The sequence below is a fragment of the Nicotiana attenuata genome, chromosome 3 (assembly GCF_001879085.1).
Source record: "Nicotiana attenuata strain UT chromosome 3, NIATTr2, whole genome shotgun sequence".
In the NCBI taxonomy this organism is placed as follows: Eukaryota; Viridiplantae; Streptophyta; class Magnoliopsida; order Solanales; family Solanaceae; genus Nicotiana; species Nicotiana attenuata.
Window position 1 is genome coordinate 33715938 of NC_031991.1, and position 15951 is coordinate 33731888.

General features: G+C 41.9%; 1 protein-coding gene across 1 annotated transcript; it reads left to right on the forward strand.

The window, feature by feature from the left end:
* Positions 10987 to 12999, forward strand: LOC109223500 (3-ketoacyl-CoA synthase 4-like). The gene has a single exon (XM_019387838.1). It carries the CDS (start codon positions 11116 to 11118, stop codon positions 12670 to 12672), a length of 1557 nt encoding a protein of 518 aa, XP_019243383.1. The 5' UTR covers positions 10987 to 11115; the 3' UTR covers positions 12673 to 12999.

A 15951-nucleotide genomic window follows, 5' to 3' on the forward strand; every position in this document is an offset into this window, starting at 1 on the left:
GAGCTATATGTGCATTATAATGTATGCATTGCTCACATGGTGAATAATAATATATGAATTGATATACAGTAAATAATGACTAATCATATAGGGAGTCATACAAAGAGTGTTACTTGGGGGTCGTTTACCTTAAAAACATATTTATCATTGTCACATTCTATCTTGTATAAATGATACCTATACTCCAGCCTAATTTGATAAATATTACCTATTACTGTTAGTTAGATGTATACGGTCAAAATCATATATGCCCCTGATTTATAAGCTCGAGGTTTCGCCCTAGGCCCAAGTCCGGGAGAGTTCAAGTTCGAAATCGGTGGACCAGACTCGAGCTCGAAGACAGAGTGCAATGCCTAGAGACAGGAGTTTGAGGAATACCGAGGCCAAGTGTGCTCGACCCCAAAATAGTACCGTTATGGATTTGCAGCAGAATGAGCTAGATTCCTGCGACGTCCCCAAGATCATGGCGCAGATCCTGGAATAAGATTGTACGATTCCGTACTAGGCGGTTAGGCAGCTGTAATAAGAATATTCCCTACTGTAAATAGAAATATTCTTCATTTAGGGTTCCCCTATTATAAAGGGGGACCCTAATCATTTGTAACATCATCTGATCACTAAGAAAAGAATATACTCTACCTTTTTCGCCTGCTTTTCATCAGCATTGTCCTTTAGCTCTATAGTTCTTACTTTGCTTTATTTATTATTCTTATTATATCTAGCTTACCTCGAGGTCCCTAAGCTCGAGGTCACTATTGCTGAGTAACATTGGTTTGATTCACTTTTCTCTTTCATTTCTACTTCATACTTCTTGATTACTAATTGGTATTGAACTAAATCACGTATCTTTAAAATCACAAATCAAATTTAATTGTTACTCGTTTTTTTCGAGGTAAACAGTTTGGCGCCCACCATGGGGCTAAAGATAATAGTGATTATTTCTTTACTGATTCTTATTACACACGTTATTTTTACACATTTTCTTGTCAAGAATTTTTTATTTTCAGGATGAAAAATGTCTAGCTCACAAAACGCACTTGTTCATGACAACGAAGGTCTTGGTGAGAGCAACAATATAGGGGTCGGTGTACCACCGATAAACCCTGGGGAAGTGCCAAACATTGAACTAGTTGATCTTGGTTCTCATATTGCTATAAACACCAACCTAGGCACAGACCCCAAAGGGAGTGTACGCAGGGATGCTCGGCCAGGGGACCAAGGAACGCCAGGAGTAGGAGATGGGAGAGTTAGCCTCCAAGTGATATTTCAGATGTTGCAGGCTCAGCAAATCGCCATCGCTCAACTTCAAATTCAGAATAAGACCCCGAGTGTAGCTGCACATGGAAACAAATCAATGTGCTGAACCAACGCCGGAAGGGCCAAATAGAAACGACTCGGAAACTGATCTCGCCATTATGAAAATGCTCGAAGAGCTCACTAAGGGGATCGAGTCCGGAGAAAAGAAAATTGAGGATAACGATAAAAAGGTGGAGGAATATAACTCCCGTGTAGACCAGATACCGGGGTGCCTCCAGTTTTGAAAGGCCGAGAAGCCAAAAGTTCATACAAAAACTATTCCCTCAGAGTGCAGCCCCGATGCCCATTCCTAAGAAATTTTGCATGCCCGATATACCCAAATATAACGGGACAACCGACCCTAACGAACATATTACTTCATACAATTGTGGGATCAAAGGAAATGACTTGAATGATGATGAAATCGAGTCAATGTTGTTGAAAATGTTTGGGGAAACACTCTCAAAGGGAGCTATGATTTGGTATCACAACTTAGCTCCTAACTCTATTGATTTATTTGCTATGTTAGCAGACGCCTTCGTTAAAGCCCACGTAGAGGCCATAAAGGTGGCCACGAAAAACTTGGATGTCTTCAAAATAAAACAAAGGAACGACGAGATGTTAAGGGAATTCGTGTCCAGGTTTCAAATGGAAAGAATGGAACTGCCATCGGTCTCCGACAACTGGGCAGTACAGGCCTTTATGTAGGGTTTGAACGAGCGAAGCTCGATTGCTTCTCGACAACTAAAACAGAACTTGATCGAGTATCCAACTATGACGTGGTCAGATGTGCACAACCGTTACCAGTCAAAAATCAGGGTTGAGGACGATCATTTAGGAGCCCCCTCGAGTTCAGTTCATCCTAACAGGTTTGTGGCCAAGTCCTCGAGTGATACGAATAGGGAATCGAGATCGAACAGGGAAAGGTATCAATCGTATATCGATCGAAGGAACCACAGTTAGGTCAAAATGCTCCTTGGAACGATCAGAGAAAAGATCGGGGTCAAAGTTCTCGGGGACTCGTAAATAAAAATGAATTCCATAAGCATACCGATCCCGCGGAGGCTTATCGTCTATCGGAGTACAATTTTAGTGTGGACTGCATCATGAATTGTGTCGGCTATTGGAAAAATCAAAGACACCAAGTGGCCCAGGCCTATACAAACCGATCCTTCTCAAAGAAACTCGAACTTGATGTGCAAGTATCACGGTACACATGGCCATAGGACAGAAGATTGCCGGCAGCTAAGGGAAGAGGTGGCTTGGCTGTTCAACGAGGGCCACCTCCGAGAATTTCTAAGTGATCGGGCTAAGACTCACTTCTTGGAGAGAGACGCAAGGAAAAATGAGCAAGAAGAACCATAGCATGTAATCCACATGATCATTGGCGGAGTTAATGTCCCTCAACGACCTACATTCAAGCGCACCAAAGTATTAATCACAAGAGAGAAACGGACTCGGAGCAATGTGCCCGAGGACGTCCTATCATTCTATGATGAGAAAGCAAAAGACATATCTCAGCCTCACAACGATGCCTTGGTAATCTATATCCTTTTAAATAAAATTCAAGTTAAACGTGTTTTAGTGGATCCAGGTAGCTCAGTGAACATAATCAGATCGAGGGTCGTGGAACAACTCGGGCTACAAGATCAGATTGTACCTGCATCCCCGGTGCTGAATAGCTTCAACATGGCAAGCGAAACAACGAAGGGAGAGGTTATCTTCCTAGTAAACGTAGCCGGGACCATACAATACACCAGGTTCCATGTCATGGAAGGTGACATGAGGTATAACGCACTCCTCAGGAGACCATGGATACACAACATGAGGGCAGTGCCTTCAACTCTTCACCAGATGATGAAGTTCACAACAGAGGAAGGAGTGAAAACAGTCCACGGAGAACAACATGCTGCAAAAGAGATGTTGCAATCGAGGAAGTGGTGTCGATACTAGAACCCTTGACCTCAAAGAAATTGAGCTTCAAAGGTAAGCAGGCGGCTAAATAGCAACCACAGCTCACGGCCTGGACGGAATCGGAACAACAGGTAATCGAAGGTGAAGAAGAGGACTTCCTTACACCTCGAACCTTCGTCGTTCCCGAAGAGTCCGGTGCTACTAAGTCAACCTCCCGAGAGAAAGGTACATTTAGGAACGGGATTAACCCCCGAACTCAGGAAAAAACTCATTTAGTTTCTTATTGATAATGTGGATTGCTTTGCTTGGTCCCATTTAGATATAACAGGGATTCCACCGGAAACCGCCATGCATCGGTTGAGCACCGATCCCAGATTTAAACCGGCGAAGCAAAAAAGGAGGCCTCAGTTCGAGAAGCTATGTAAAAACGTCCAGTTGACAGGATGTCCGAAGAACAAACAGGTAAAACAATGAAAGCCTATTTTGGTGATATGACTGGTTAAGTCCCTGCACGCAGAGGACCATTTTAATTTATCTGCAGGAAACATTCAATGTTTCGAGGTAATGCGACACGAAGCTTAACCCAGGGAAATTCGCCTTCAAAGTTGGCTCGGGTAAGTTTCTCGGCTTCATGGTGTCAAATCGGGTTATCGAAATCATCCCCGACAAGATCAAGGCTTTCGAAGATATCATGATCGTGGATAGCAGGAAAACCGTATCGAGTCCTCGGGGTTGGTGGTAAAGGATCTTACAAACTCGGCATGATGAAAGCTCTCGAAGGCGCGGGATCTCGAAGACACCCCTTTTTATACGAAAGCCTTAGGTTTTAAAGCATACGTTGCACTCTTTTTCCCTTAGCTCGGATTTTGTCCCAAATGGGTTTTACCCGCAAGGTTTTTAACGAGGCAAAAATTATGTGCTACCTAAGGAGAACTCAACAGTATCCAAGGCTTCTTTTCAATCAACCTCGAATACTGGGGGGCATCACCCTCGGAGACTATATTTTCAAGGAAAACACTTCACGCCTAAGAGGTCCCTGATAGGAAAACATTGTAATGGGCCAAACGGCCAGATGAACCGTGTCCATATAGAATAGTCGAGCCCCAATGGCAGAACATGTACGCATGTATCAAGTTACTTGAAGAAGCATTCTGTTTATATCAAAAACACTTTGCGTCTCAAAGAAGTCTACTATTATACGAGCTCTACACTTATAATCCTACGGAAAACGGCTCAAGAGCCAAAGCATAGAAATGCCCCCGAATACTCGGGGACTGCCATTGACAGCCAATACACCCGAGTCACCGAAAACTCGGACTCATAAGACCTTAAATAGGCATCCCCTCGGAACAAGGCCAAGGCCAATATACTCGGGGACTAAATTTTCGACAAGTTCATAAAGTTATCGGGTAACAAGTCCAGACGACATACCCGAAGGCTACGGCCATATTAAAGACTACGATCATGTAAAAAGGCTACGGCCTAAATAATGCGGCTCGGAGACGTCCGACTTCCGCTATAAATCAGAGGCCTTCAAACACTTTGTAAAAACCGGTTAAATCAGGCTACCCTCGGCAAAAGCAAAATATAATGGTCTTCGATAAATTCAGCCACCGAATAATTTAATGTGCGTCGATAAATTCAGCCCTCAAACAATTTAAAGGCTTCAACAACATCAGCCCTCGGTAAAACCTCAAGTGGTATTCGATTATCAGTATGAAAACAAGGTCCCGATACGTCGAACCTTCGAAAAACCCAACGGGCACAAAAAAATACATGCTAAGACATAATTAAATTTTCACTAAGTCTTTTAGCCGAAATAAGGGAAAAATTATATAGCCATTCTAGAGGCCGAATCAGCCCAACTTAAAGAGCTTAAGGGCCAATCTAAGAGCCTAAATGCCAACTTAAAGAGCCTAAGGGCCGATATATAAGAGCCCAAGGGCCAAATTCGAAAGGCTTAAGGGCCAAAAACTTATAGTTCGAGACTCTGTTCTCACTTTACCCGGACTATGAGTCACGATATCCCGAGCTAACATCGGATCGATTTAAATTTGGCTCGAGGATTATTACATCCATAAAGATCTAAGGGTTAACTATATCTCAAGCTCAAACCAATTCTAGGACCAATCATTCAAGTTATACAAACGAAGTATTCCGTAGATGAAGACAATATGAAATCCAACACAAGTCAAAGATGAGATAAAAAGTTCCCCTTATATTTCCAAAAGATTATTACAGAAGATATTTACACGATGTACACTTGCACAAAAACAAAAAGAAGAAACCTAAAACTACTTCGGGGTCACATCTTCATGGGCCGCATCTTTGAGAGCCTCACCCTCGGGGACTTCGTCTTCGTCTCCTCCACTCTCGGAGCCATTGGCTGAATCATCCTCATCAGAAAGCAGAGCAGCAGCCTCCTCTTCCAGGGCCTTCATCTTCTCGATATCGGCTGAAATATCGAAGCCACGAGCGTGCACCTCCTCGAGGGTTTCCCTCCGGGACTGTCACCTAGCATGGTCGAGTGCACATGATAACTTAACTTCGATCGCAGTGGAGATCTCCTTGGCACGGGAATTAGTTGCTTTGGCATCGGCTTGATACGAGGACATGATTGCCTCAACATCAGATTTGGCCTTAGCCAGCTCAGCAGCAAAATTATCCTTGAGCTCCTCGATTTCGCAGCCTCAAGCCAGGCGCTCCTCCTTCACACTTTGGAACTGACGTTCGACTGAAGCCATCTGCTCCCGAAGGGTTTCTCTCTCAGAAGCAAGATTGTCCATGCTTTGCCTCCAGCCTAGGGTTTCGGCCTCCTTCATCTTGAGCTCCTCCCAAAGCTGCTCCACCAGTTCTCCCTTTCATTGAAACTGCAAAATAAAGCTGTTAGAAGTCCGAGCGAGTTGGACCATGAAAAAACTTAGGAGGGAATATTACCTCCTCGGTAAGCTCGGTTCATTGCTGACAAACCTTTGCCAATTCGGCTCGAAGACCGCTGATCTCCTCCTCCTTCTTCACATAGAGGTTTTTAAGACTATCCACCTCTTCCGAGATCTTCTTAAGCTCAGCCTCACATAGAGTAAGATCAGCTCGAGACTTGGAAAATGCCCTTTTGTAGAGCACCACAGCCTTTATGAAAAAGGGGAAAAGTTAGATTCAAGGCAGCAAAAGCAAAGCGCAGGCGTAATTCTAAAGGATAGAAAACTCACTTGTCTGAAGAATCGACGAGCCTCATTAAAGATGAAATAAGCATCCGGGTCAGGGCCATCTTCAATCCCTACGAGGCATTCTCGAAAGATTTCATGCCCTTCGTGGCTCGCCCCCACTTCAGAAGATTTCATATTCTGAGCATCTCGAATTCGCCCCTAGGAGAACTCGGGACCAGGCGATGAGTCATCCACATTGATTACCCTAAATGATCCGCTCAGGGCATTCTCTTTCATTTGAAGGGGGTCAGGATCGGGCCTCTCAGCCTCGCCCCCCAAATGGCCTCCTAGGCGAGGTGCCTTTTTATTGCCAGATGGCTCGGGGACTTTGTTTGAACTCCCCTCAGAGATCTCTTCGACTGTGGAATGAACCACATCAACTATCACCGGCTCGACGGACTTCGAAGCACCGGTGTTTCCTCTTTTACGGGTTACTAAGAGGTAGTCGTCATCTTCTTCTTTTTCCTGATTCTGAAAGCGTTGGGCAGTTTCCGGAGATAAGGCCACCGTATCGACCTTGGACTTTCGAGCCGCGCTTTTCTTGGGCTTCGAGGAATTTGTAGGTGGCTCCCTTTTCCTTTTCTTTTCTTTAGAAGGTTTCGGGATCTCTTCTTCACCAGTCGGGGCCGGCCTCATAGCAATGGCGTCTCCAAGACCTGCACAAAATCGAAGTAAGTATTCCACTAAGAAACTACAAGTAAACGAACGAAAGAACTCACCATGATTTTTGGCCTCCCATAGGCCTTTTGCTAAATCTCACCAACAACGCTCCGAATAAGAGGAAGTGGAAGCCAGTTTTCGGACCCAGCCTTCGAGGTCCGGGACCCCGCCAGGAAACCAAGCAATAGCTACACCATCAAAAGGGGGTTAGACCAAGGGAAAAAATAAAACCGAGAAAAAGAAGAGAAAGCGGGGTATAAACCAACTATGTACTTACGTTTCATGTTCCACTCCTCGGGGAACGGCATCCATTCACCAGGAATCAGGTCGCAGGTCCTGACTCGGACGAACCGGCTCATCCACCCCCAGTCTTTGTCCTCACCGGTACTGGAGAAGAGAGATTTCAAGGATCGGCATTGCAGCTTTATCAAGCCACCTGACTCGAAAAGAACCTGATCAGATGAACGATTCGCCAGAATGAACGGTAGATCTGGCCAAGCGTCACTCGGTATTGTTGGCAAAAGTCGAGAATAACTGGATATATGGGACCCTGAGATGGAATTGCAGGGCCCAGCGTAAATGGGTAGGTATACACGCTTAAGTACTCCGCTTTATATGTAGTGATATCCTCCTCGGGGGAAGGGATCAGTACTACTTAGTTTTCCCACTTGCAGTCCTCCTTAACTTGCGCGAGCTCGTCCTTGGTTATCAAACTGACATATCGAGACATGGGCTCGCATCGGCCTGGTGTCGATACGGGCTTCTCGATCTTGAAATCGGATGTTATTTCGCATAGCGGAGGATGCACTCCTCAATACGAGGGGGAACTACCGGTTTACTCTTGGTTGATCGAGAAGATGAAGAAGATTTTTCTTTTTGGGGAACCGATTTAGAGGTCTTTGCCATTATAATGCGGAAATTCAAGAAAATAGAGAATGTTGATGATGAAGTAAGGACTAATAGAAGAGAAGAGAGAATTCGGAGAAATTGAAAGATCTAATGAGGCTTTGAGAACAATATGAGAATAAAGTTTGCAAGATTGTTAAGTTTATCTATTTATAGAGGTCATTTAAGCGTACTAAGGAAGCCAAAAAGCCGACCGTCAGTCGCCTCCAATCAATGACTTTGGGAACCGCACGAAAAGCAACCTTTCAGTCACTTCAACCGCTGACGTCACGAGATTGGCATCAGGATCGAGGCGTCAAAGATCAATTCATTTTTTTATCAATCTATTTCGAGTTCGAGCAAAGTGTTCACTCAACTACTAAGCCCAAGGGCTACCCGAGTTTGAGAAATTTCTCACTCGGGGACTACAGAGAAGCCTAAGGGTTAACTTTATTTTAAGTTCGATCAAGCATTCACTCGACTACTAAGGCCAAGGGCTACCCGAGTTTGAAGGAAGTTCTCACTCGATTATCATCTACGAAGCCTAAGGGCTAACTTTATTTCAAATTCGAGACCTTGCTCTCACCTAACTCGGACTCAGGAATCCTGATGTTCCGAGTTCGCATCAAATCGATTTAAGCTCAGCTCGAGGATTAACAAGAGCCTTAAGGGGTATTATATTGGTCGATTAAAAACCTAAGGGTTTATTATGTCCTGAGTCTGGTATTTGGACTAGTCGTTAAAATTATACAATCAAATTTTTCACAAGTAAAGACAGAACGGAATTCAACACGAGCCAAAAGGGAGAAAAAGGGATCCTTTTATATTTCCAAGAGATGGTTACAAAATATAACTACAACACCAACGAAGGGTACTTACACAGGAACAAAGAAGCCAAAAAAAAGCCAAAAACCTAATCTACTTTAAGGTCACGTCCTCGAGAGCATCATCTTCGAGAGCCTCCTTCCCGGGGACCCCATTTTGACCTTTGGAAATATATTTGTGCCCGAAGAGATTTGAGGCAGAAAGCCTTCGATAAATGTAACTATATTTCCAGCAGCAGGGATTGAACATTCTGTTGAAATTTTAGGCCGTAATCCGTTAAAAAGAGCAGCAAAAGAAAAAGACTAGAAGCGAAGACAAGAAGGTGTAGCTTCACCTTCTATCACAAGAAAAACCAAAAAGGTTGCAAGATGCACGAGCCACGATCCAAGAATGTTCATCCTTGGGACGTTGTGCCTATGAGGGATGCAAAAGTTAGTAGATGATAGTGCCACCTCATTCCATGGAAAGCAAAAGGAATGAAGTGTCACACCAGGTTGAAGTTAAGAGAGATGAGCAGCAGGATAAAGTTCGCATATTTCCTGATGTGGGAAGGATTCTGCGCCCTTCTCTAGTTGTTTCGAATCAAAGCTTTGAAAATGGGAGCCTTGGCGTAACGGGTAAATTTGCTGCCATGCGACTTTATAATCGAAGGATCGGACCATAGGGAAAGAAGTAAAGAAAAGAAAGAATCAGAGTGAGCGAAGATGAAATGCGTACAGTTTTTGTTAAACAAAGTAGCCTCATATTTATAGAAAGGCGACGACAGTTCGGCGACGCTAGTGGCCGACCAACACTGGCACGCATTTGATGTTTTGGGGAAAAACACCGACGTAACATTTTCGGTCACTTCAAGCACCTACGTCACCGGCATGACGTCATCATGAGAAGCTCGGGAAAATCGAGCTGCAAATCGTTTCTTATCATCTTATTCTAAGAAACGTGGGGACTATCTGTATACGGTCAAAATCAAATGCCCCCGATTTATAAGCTCGAGGTTCCGCCCTAGGCCCAAGTCCGGGAGAGTTCAAGTTCGAAACTGGTGGACCAGACTCGAGCTCGAAGACAGAGTGCAATGCCCGGAGACAGGAGTTCGAGGAATACCGAGACCAAGTATGCTCCACCCGGAAATAGTACCGTTATGGATTTGTAACAGAATGAGCTAGATTCAAATCCCGGAATAAGATTGTACGATTTTGTACTAGGCGGTTAGGCAGCTGTAATAAGAATATTTTCTACTGTAAATAGAAATATTCCTTATTTAGGGTTCCCCTATTATAAAAGGGGGACCCCAATCATTTGTAAAATCATCTGATCACTAAGAAAAGAATATACTTTACCTTTTTCGCATGCTTTTCATCAGCATTGTCCTTTAGCCTATTGTTCTTACTTTGCTTTGTTTATTGTTCTTATTATATCAAGCTTACCTCGAGGTCCATGAGTTCGAGGTCACTGTTGCTGAGTAACATTGGTTTGATTCACTTTTCTCTTTCATTCTACTTCATACTTCTTGATTACTAATTGGTATTGAACTAAATCATGTATCTTTAAAACCACAAATTAAATTTAATTGTTACTCGTATTTTTCGAGGTAAACATTAGATATTGCACTAGTTATACATGAAGTATTTTTTTCTTATATAGCCAATCAAACATTGCATTGGTTACATAAATTATTTTTTCTCATCACTTCGACCAAATCTGTATGTACAGTTTATGCGAAGTCCATGAGAATGAGAAATTATTTTTCCTCAAAGAATGGTATGGGTAAGTACTAGGCACATCCCGCAAGGGGTGGCTGAGTTAAAGGAGTGAATATTGGTTTCTCACATGGGAGACTTGGGATCGATTTCCCTCAGCAACAATCTCCTCAGTCACAGTTTGTCGTACCGAGCTTACCTAGTGCAGTTTACATCTCCAATGTGGTTTGTTAGCTATTGCACAATAAACATGTTACTCAGTACGCACTCAACGGATAACGATTTCCCTGAGAATTTTCCCATTTCGAAATTTAACATGGACCGTACCGGCCACTGTGGCTCAAAAGTCAAAACCTGTGATATCCAATTTAACGCCTATTTAACGCCATCTACGTGGCATGGCTCTTGTTTTTTCCCATATTTTGGGCGTTGTTGTAGTTCCATCTACCTTTCCAAACACCACCCAACGTCCATTAATTTCATAAATCCAGAACCATCCTCTTCCCAACGATTTATTTATTCACCACACTTACACTCTACAGTATTATATATGTCTAGGCACTATCCCACAAAAACCTACACTAGTTCCCCTAGAAATCCAATTTTCTCAAAAAAAAATCCCTTTTTCCAGCATGAGCAATAAAGAATTCCCGTCTCCGCCACTGTCCGCCGCTAGTAATGGCACCACCCCTGTTGTTCACATCAAACAAACTACAAGTGTTCTTCCTGATTTCCTACAAAGCATCAACCTCAAATATGTGAAATTAGGATACCATTATTTGGTGACTCACTTTTTGAGTCTTTGTTTGGTCCCTATAATATCTGTCACCTTTGTTCAAGCCTCCCAAATGAACTATCAAGACTTGCAAAATCTTTATCTCCACCTAAAGCTGAATCTTGCTAGCATCATCATCTTCTCTGCACTCTTTGTTTTTGGAACAACTGTTTATATCATGACAAGGCCTAGATCCATTTACCTTGTGGATTATTCTTGTTATCATCCTCCTGAACACCTTAAAGTTAAATTCAGTAAGTTCATGGGACATTCAAGACTCAGTGGTGATTTTAATGAATCATCTCTTGAATTCCAGAGGAAGATTTTGGAGAGGTCAGGTCTGGGAGAAGAAACTTACTTGCCTGAGGCTTTGCATGATGTTCCACCAAGACCATCTATGGCAACGGCACGTGAAGAAGCAGAGCAAGTCATGTTTGGTGCACTAGACAATTTGTTCAACAACACAAATGTCAAGCCAAAAGATATTGGAATTCTTGTGGTGAATTGCAGCCTGTTCAATCCCACTCCTTCACTTTCTGCTATGATTGTGAATAAGTACAAGTTGAGAGGGAATATCAAAAGCTTCAATCTTGGCGGTATGGGTTGCAGTGCAGGAGTTATTGCCATAGATCTTGCCAAAGACATGTTACAAGTTCATAGGAATACATATGCTGTTGTTGTCAGCATGGAGAACATAACACAAAACAGGTATTTCGGGAACAATAAAGCCATGTTGATTCCGAATTGTTTGTTTCGTGTTGGAGGAGCAGCTATTATGTTATCAAACAAGTCAGGGGACAAGAGTAGGGCAAAGTACAAGGTTGTTCATGTAGTGAGGACTCATAAAGGAGCTGATGATACAGCCTTCAAATGTGTGTACCAAGAACAAGATGACAATGGGAAAACAGGGGTGTCTTTGTCAAAAGATTTGATGGCAATTGCTGGAAATGCCCTCAAGACAAACATAACTACATTGGGTCCACTTGTGCTTCCAATTAGTGAACAATTGCTTTTCTTCATGTCCCTTGTGGCAAGAAAACTTTTCCATGCCAAAATCAAGCCATATATACCAGATTTTAAGATGGCATTCGAACATTTCTGCATACATGCTGGTGGAAGAGCTGTGATTGACGAGTTAGAAAAGAATTTGCAACTTTCTCCTCTTCATGTAGAGGCTTCTAGGATGACTCTACATCGATTTGGGAACACTTCATCCAGTTCAATATGGTATGAATTGGCTTATATTGAGGCAAAAGGAAGAATCAGAAGGGGTCACAGGATTTGGCAAATAGCATTTGGGAGTGGATTCAAGTGTAACAGTGCAGTGTGGCAAGCACTTACGAATGTGAAACCATCTCCTAATAGTCCTTGGGAAGACTGCATCCACCGATACCCCGTGCAATTAGACTACTAATTTTCCGTGAAAAATACAACACGATAGAAGAGTTCGTTATGATATTTTAAATCAACCGCGACTACCATATATCTGATGTCCAATTTGGTTCTTTTTCACGCGTTGAACGGATTTTCAGCATTCGGTTTCCTCGGTAAGCAAGATTACCGAATATGCAGTGCTAGATTTCCGAGATCCATACTGTTTGTGTGTAATTATATTTTTCTCAAAGGGTTGTGGTATGTCTAGCTTATTTTTCTTCTTTGTTGGCTTTCTTTGTTCTCCTGAATAGTTGTAGTAGTACAACTTTATGTCTTGTAATATAATTTGTACAATAGTGACATTTAATTGTTTGTGTGGGAATTGGTTTAGCTAATTAACATTATAGTGCTACTTAAGAAACATAATTGATTATAAGGGTGGGCATGCGGGCATTTGGATAGGATATGAAAATTTTGAGTTGAATTTTTGGTTTACGAATTGAAGAAATTACAATCCAAATTCAATCTAGATAAGTTTGGATTGGATTAGAATTTTTAACTTCGATTTTAGATTAATAGGTTCGGATATTTCGAATTTTCAATTTTGAGCCTATAAATTGAATTTCTTTCTCTTACAAAAATGAACATCCAAATGAAGTATTTGTTGAATTTTTAGTTGAGGTATGAATGAAAAATGGAGGGAAATAACATATTTGAAGATTCCTTTTACAAAGGAACTTTGTCCTTCTTTGGCAAGGAAGAGGAAGTTTATTGTTCTTATATATAGAAGCACTTCTTCTAACTCTTAAAGAGTTGAGAAAAAGGCAGCATCACGCTGCCGTCGGCGTTTTTCGCTCGTGTCACGATCCAAAATCACCAACCGGTCGTGATGACACCTAACTCACATGCTAGGCAAGCCAAAATAATAAAAGTGGAACAAGATAACAAAAATAGCAAAAATTGTACAAGTCTAAAGCCAATAACATAAATAACTGCGTCGATACATAACAATCCCCCAGAACTGGTAAAACAGAGTCATGAGCTCTAAAATAGAAGTATAAGTCGGGAATATAAAGTAAAATATTGTTTGAATGAAAGCAACAATACATAAATAAAAAAAGACGCAAAATATTGCAGTCGAAATGCAGCTCTACCTCATCTCTTTGAAAACCTCGCAACAACTACTCATGGCTCGGACCAACACCTGGATCTGCACAATTAAGTGAAAAGTATAGTATGAGCACATCCAAGCCCATGTACTCAGCAAGTATCATTACTAACCTCGGTGATGTAATAGAGGTAAGAATTATTAATGATACTTACTAATAACATGTACACTTCATAAATCTCACAAGTATACAACAATAACATCATTACGTCATAGATCTCATGTAAAGCCTCCTCGGAGCACAAAGATAATGTAGTATGCTCTATTTTAGTTAACAATCCAGGATATAAAGAATATATGCAAAACAAGGCATGTATACATTCCTAATCTAACATATAGAGAAGATACGCGAATAAAACATGTATACATCCAAGAAAATTTCAAGTAGAGAAGAAATGCAAAAACCAAAGCACACACGGCCAGTTTTCCTCATACCGCGTGTACACCATCAGAAGATAAACAAGAGAGGGTGACCCTAGGGGTATGGAACCTTATCCACACGCTGCATGAATAACTCATGTGTCATATATAACCACCGGATGGACAATTCACGTGCTAACATAACTCATATTCGCACGGACAACTCACGTGCTATCAACCAAGTCTATATCACACAGAAGAGCACATACAAAAATGTATGTAGATGAATAATGGATATCAAATTACATACTTTTGGACTGATATAAGTAACATGCTAAGGTGTAGACATGTGCGAAGTGTACTGCCATAATTCAAACCCGGCGATTACGCCACAAGAATAGCAATTAACGTGCTTGAATAGGAGAGAAACAAAAGTCTTTAACATGGTTCAATTAGCTCACGAATGAAGTACAGCATAAAAAATGATAACATGAAGCTTAGTGACCAATTCAAGGCATATAATAGCCTAATCATTACCTCGAGCATGGATAATACCTCAGTGCACGCACATGGGTTCATTCCCCTCACATGTGCGCCACCCATAGCACGTAACTATCACTAATAACTCATGCCACTAGTCCTCAACCAGGATTAGGTAATATACATACCTCTAGCAAGCGAAAATCAATACTCTAAGAATCCCTTCCCGTGTGAATCAACCTCTGGACGACTCGAATCTAGCAAAAATAACTTAACATCATCAATAAAAGTCATAGAAAATAATACCAAACAATAAAGCTATGATCTTGATACAATTATGCAAAATCAACCCAAAAAGTCAAATGCGGTCCTGCACTTCAAAACTGGACAAAACTTACAAATTCCAAACACACATTCCGATATGAGTCCAAATATACGTGTTTCATATAAATCTAACCTCAAATCAACCCTCAAATCATCAATTTTTACTCTCCAAAGCTATAGTAAAAAAATCCCAAATTCCACCTTTAATTCACATAAACTAGGTGTACTAATTTATGGGTAATCAATATCTAACATCAAAATCAGGTAAAGTGCAATTACCTCTTCAATTGTAGTAAAAGTCTCTCCAAAGATCGTCTCTAGCCGAGCTCCACTACTCCAAATAATAATAAAAATAACTAAACCCTCGAAATATCATAGCCTGCCCTGTGATTCCGCATTTGTGGATCAAAATATTGCATCTGAGGCTCTGTTTTGACAAAGAAAATCCAGCATCTGCGGCTTCACTTAAGAAGATGACCAACCACATCTACGGTACACCATCGCACCTGCGCATCCGCTTTTGCGAATTTCCCATCACAGAAGCGCATCCTCTTCTGTGGAACACCTCCACATATGATAATTTCCCCTGCCTCCAATCCATTCCGATTCTGCACAACACTGGCCGCTTCTGACGCTTCGCATCTACGACCAAATTTCTGCAGATGCGAAAATACCAGAACAGGTTTGTCAAAAGAGATGAAAATAATCTAAAACTCATCCGAAATACACCCGAGCCCCCGGGACCCCATCCAATCGCACCAACCAATCTCAAAACATAACACGTACCTACTCGAGGCCTCGAATCATATAAAACAACATCAAAATCACAAATCCCACTTCAATTCAAGCCTAAGGAACTTATCGTCTTCCAGCTTCCAAAATACATGTCGAACCACATCAATCCAACTTGGAATGACGTCAAGTTTTGCATACAACTCCTAAATGAAACAACTGACCTATTCCTACTCCCGGAACTACAACCTAAAC